Source organism: Charadrius vociferus, unplaced genomic scaffold (genome assembly GCF_000708025.1).
Source record: "Charadrius vociferus isolate BGI_N301 unplaced genomic scaffold, ASM70802v2 scaffold621, whole genome shotgun sequence".
In the NCBI taxonomy this organism is placed as follows: domain Eukaryota; kingdom Metazoa; phylum Chordata; class Aves; order Charadriiformes; family Charadriidae; genus Charadrius; species Charadrius vociferus.
In genome coordinates, this window is record NW_009646926.1 from 624,401 (window position 1) to 628,576 (window position 4,176).

The 4,176-nt window shown below is 62.6% G+C and overlaps 1 protein-coding gene across 1 annotated transcript in view; it reads left to right on the forward strand.

Annotated features, from left to right (window-relative positions):
* Positions 1-4,176, forward strand: part of LOC104294833 (partitioning defective 6 homolog alpha-like) — a 7,968-nt gene that overhangs the window by 2,000 nt on the left and 1,792 nt on the right. The window contains exon 2 of the mRNA XM_009894493.1: positions 985-1,207. Within this exon, the coding sequence (XP_009892795.1) occupies positions 985-1,207 (223 nt within the window). The remainder of the gene's footprint in view (positions 1-984; positions 1,208-4,176) is intronic.

Genomic DNA, 4,176 nt, shown 5'->3' on the forward strand with positions numbered 1-4,176 from the left:
GTGCGACCGGGAGCGTCGCCGGGGAGCGCTCGCCAGATGCCAGCCCGAGCTTGTGCGCGGTGCCGGCGGCCCCGGTGTGCCAGGGCACAGGGTGCGTGCCTTGCCCAGATGTGCTCTCACCCAGATGTGCGTGCTGGTGCATCCCCGGCTGTGCTGTCACCCAGATGTGCACCCCCAGCGAGGGATGAAACCCCTGCCGTGTGCTCAGATGTGCGCACTCGTATGGCTGTGCCCTCACCCAGATGTGGTCTTCCTTCCCACGCGATGTGCCTGCTTATCCAGATGTGTGCTCACCCAGCACACTCTCAACCAAATGGGTGCCCTCACCCAGATGTGTGCCCTCGCCCAGCTGTGCTCACTCACCCGGCCTTGCACTCCCCCAGATGCGTGCCCTCCCCATCTGCACCCTCATCCAGCTGTGCGCTTGCCCAGCTGTGCCTTGCCTGCCCAGGATCCCCGGTGGGGTGCGCAGCGCCCTTCTTCCTGGGACACACCGGCCGCCACCTGCCCCAGGATCGGTGTGATCCCCCTTGGGCAGCACGATCCTCGCAGCGTTCCTCAGCCTGTTCTTAATTGGCTTCCCCTTCGTCGTGACTGAAGGAGGCAATAATTTATGCTCTTGCTCACCAGGTGCTACAGCAGCGCCCATGTCACAGGGAAGGGCCTCCCAGTGGCACGGTGCTCACCGTGGCTGGCCGTATGGATGGTGGGTCTTTCCTCCACCATGTGGGCACCTCTCTGCCCTGTTGCTTCAGTTTTCAGGCAGGAAAATGGTTCTGCTGCTTTTATTTTGCTTTTCAGATGGGCTCTGGCTGACGGGTGCCACTGCCTTGGGGCTGCCGGGGCTCTGGAGCCGGCAGTGACGGCTCTGCCTGCCCTGGGGCAGCTCTGCACGGTGCCCTGCCTGCATTGGTCCTGCTGGCCAGCACCAGCCCTGCCCAGCCTCACCCTCTTCATCCTCCTCCTCCTCTTCTTCCTCCGCAGTTTGATGCCGAATTTCGCCGCTTCGCCATGAAGCGCTCTGGTGCGGGCAGCTTCCAGGACTTCTACTGCCTGCTGCAGACGGTGCACCAGATCCCACGGGTGGACGTGCTCCTGGGTTACACGGATGTCCACGGTGACCTCCTGCCCATCAACAACGATGACAATTACCACAAAGCCGTGTCCTCCGCCAACCCCCTCCTCAGGGTCATCATCCAGAAGAAGGGTAAGTGGCATCCAGAGAAGGGCGCTGGATCTGTCCTCCCCATCAAGGGAGATGAGCCATGTCCTGCGGTACCACTGGTTCCACATTTGGGCTGTGCCCGTGGTGGTGGCAGCTGGTCACGTACCCTCCAGCCACCACAACGGTGGATGGATCTGGAGGTGGCAGTGCCAGGAGGCTCTCAGAGCTGGGGCTGTAGCACCCACGCAGGCTCTCCCTGGCAGCCCTTCCCCATGGCAAAGGCACCCACACCAGCCCAGCCCCACGTGCCCTGGCGAGCAAAGGCAAATCCTTGCGATTCACCCCTTTGAAGTTGCATTTTCCAGCAGGGCTTGTGTGGGCTCCCGGAAAACACCATGTTGCTCCCATGAGCACCATGCCGGAAGCCCCGTCAGCTCCCTTCCCCGAGGCACTAGCAGCCATTGTTTTGGCAGAGCTCTTGGGGTGCTGGGTGCCACCGAGTTTTTGGTGGTGGGAGGAGGCTTGTCTCCTTCCCGGCAGCCCAGGGCTCGCCCTGACCATAGCAGCACATTCCCAGTTTCCTCGCACAGGAGCTTGAAATTGCCGTGATAGCCGCATCCTGGCGAGGATGAAAGTCTCCTGGTGACAAACACCCGGGGTATGTCTCCTCGTCGCTGGGCAGGTGGAGATGAGCCCATCCCTTTCTGCTCAGTTTAGTAGCACCGAGGCTTTCCCTTTAGTAGTACCATCAAGCAACAGTGCCCAAAGCCAGAGCCTGATCTAAAAGCCCCAGTTTCCCCAGTATGATGCCCAGACCAACCCTGTGTTTCCAGCTCATGGTAGTGGTAGGAAGTCCCTGGGTGAGGGGTGATGCCGGTGGCCGTCCCTGGCTGCTGTGCCAGTATTGCTGGGCTCCTGCATGGGGGTGATGCGGGATGCCCCGGACATACATTTCCTGCGGGGCCATGTGGCACTGAGGCCGGCAGCGGCAATCCAAGCAGGAGGGAGCTGGAGCCTGTGGTATGCTCTGGGGCTGCCACTGTCAGCACCAAACCATCACCTATTCCCGGACCAACAGCTTGACCCAGCCTGCAGGAGCCGGTGTAGGGCTGGGTGTGCCAGGGCTGCCACAGGAGCATCGCTCCTGCTCCTGGAGCCACCTCGTCTGCTGCTGGGAAGAGCCTGAGAGGGTCTGTGGGTGACTATGCCGAGGTGACACAGTGCGGAGAGCAGGCAGCTGTGGCCCTGGAACCATGGGCAGTGCGATAAGGAGGGTGAGGAGGCAGCGCCGGCAAGCCCCGGCACCCGGCCATGCCTGCAGGAGAGGGGCCACGGGGCCGGCAGCACAATGGGAGGTGTGCGGAGAGGCCAGGAGCAAGCCCCGGGTGAGTCACAGCTGATTTAAAATGGATCCAGGTCATCCTGGGGCTGGGCTGTTGTTGAACCAGTCTGGGTCGGCAAGGAATGTGGCTGCAGAGCCTCTCTCACACGCCTGTGTACATAGGTGTGCACCCACCAGTGGGCTCCGCGGCAGCTCGTCCTGTCACAGGGAGTCAAAAAGCAAAGGCTGCAGCTGGGTTCCTCTCCCTGACGTCACCCCATCAGGTAAAGCCATCCCTGTGGGGCAGCCTGGCCAGGTATGGCGGTGCTTGGCTCACCAGAAGGGCAGGGGAAAGCCCGGCACATCCCTGGAGCTGCCAGCGGGCTTGTCCGTGGGGTGCTGGACCTGCCTGCATGCCCCTCGGAGAGGAGCTGTGCGCTGAAATAGCTGTGGGAAAGCCTCCGCCACCCTTTGCCGAGCTAAAAATATGCCAGGCTGTGTGTGCAGGGAGATATTTATAACCCAGGAGCCCTGGCAGGCTGGCTTGGCTAGGGAGGAACCCCGCGTCCCCTGGGCTTGGGGGCATCCCCAGCACCCCTGCGGCTGGAGCAGGGTGCAGGTGCTGGTGGGGGGCACCACGGGGAATGCCCCGGCAATGCAGCGTCCAGATCTGCTCTCCTGTGGAGACGTCTGGGGAGAAACCCGAGAGGGCCCAGGGGATGCTCCCCAGCACCTGGGGCATGTGGCCAAGGAGGGGACATGGTGGATCTGGGCCCCACGGAGCAGCCCCAGAGCAGGGTCAAGGAGGATGGAGTCAAACCCTGTGTGGTGGGGCCAGATGGTGCAATAAGAGACAGTGGCACAACTCACAGTTTGGGATATTCAGGGGCCCCAGGGACGCTGCAGCCCTGGGATGGGTCTCCAGGAGGTGGGCAGTCTCCGTCCTTGGGGATGGCAGGGCTCTGCAGGACACAGCTGCGGCCATGCCCACCCCGTGCCAGCAATGACCCTGCTCCAGCAGGGACAAAGGGACTCTGGCACTGTGTCATGGGGCTAGACTTGCCCTCGGGCAGCTGGCTGCCACCGCAGCACCCCCTCGTGTGTGTCTGTGGGGGATGTCCCACTCCCCAAACCCAAACTGGGGCACAGCCGTGGCTCCTGGGCCATCAGGGCTGGCAGCTCTAGTGTTAAGCTGCAGAGTTTGGCTTAAAGTGTGATTAAGGCTGAATCACTGCCTCGATCCCACTAATCCTGGCCTCGTGTACGCTGGGTAATCCCAGGAGATGGGCCCGGCGGAGACAGGCTGCAGGAAAAGCCAGGGTGATACTCCGGGGAGGAAAAGCCGGCGGGACTTGTGAGCAGGGCACTTCTCTTGCCAGCTCCCCTAACACCTGGAGCCAAGGGCACGCGGTTGCATCCCTGGGCGGCTGCGGTGCCTGACCTGTGTCCTCCCTTGCTCCCTACAGCAGAGTCCGATGCCGGTGTCTTTGCCTCGAACTCCTTGCAGCGGAAGAAGAAGGGGCTGCTGCGCCCCGCGCACTACCGGGCCAAGCCTCACCTCCTCATCGGCATGCCCCAGGACTTCCGCCAGATTTCCTCCATCATCGACGTGGACATCCTGCCTGAGACCCACCGCCGCGTGCGGCTCCACAAGCACGGCTCTGACAAGCCGCTGGGTTTCTACCTCCGT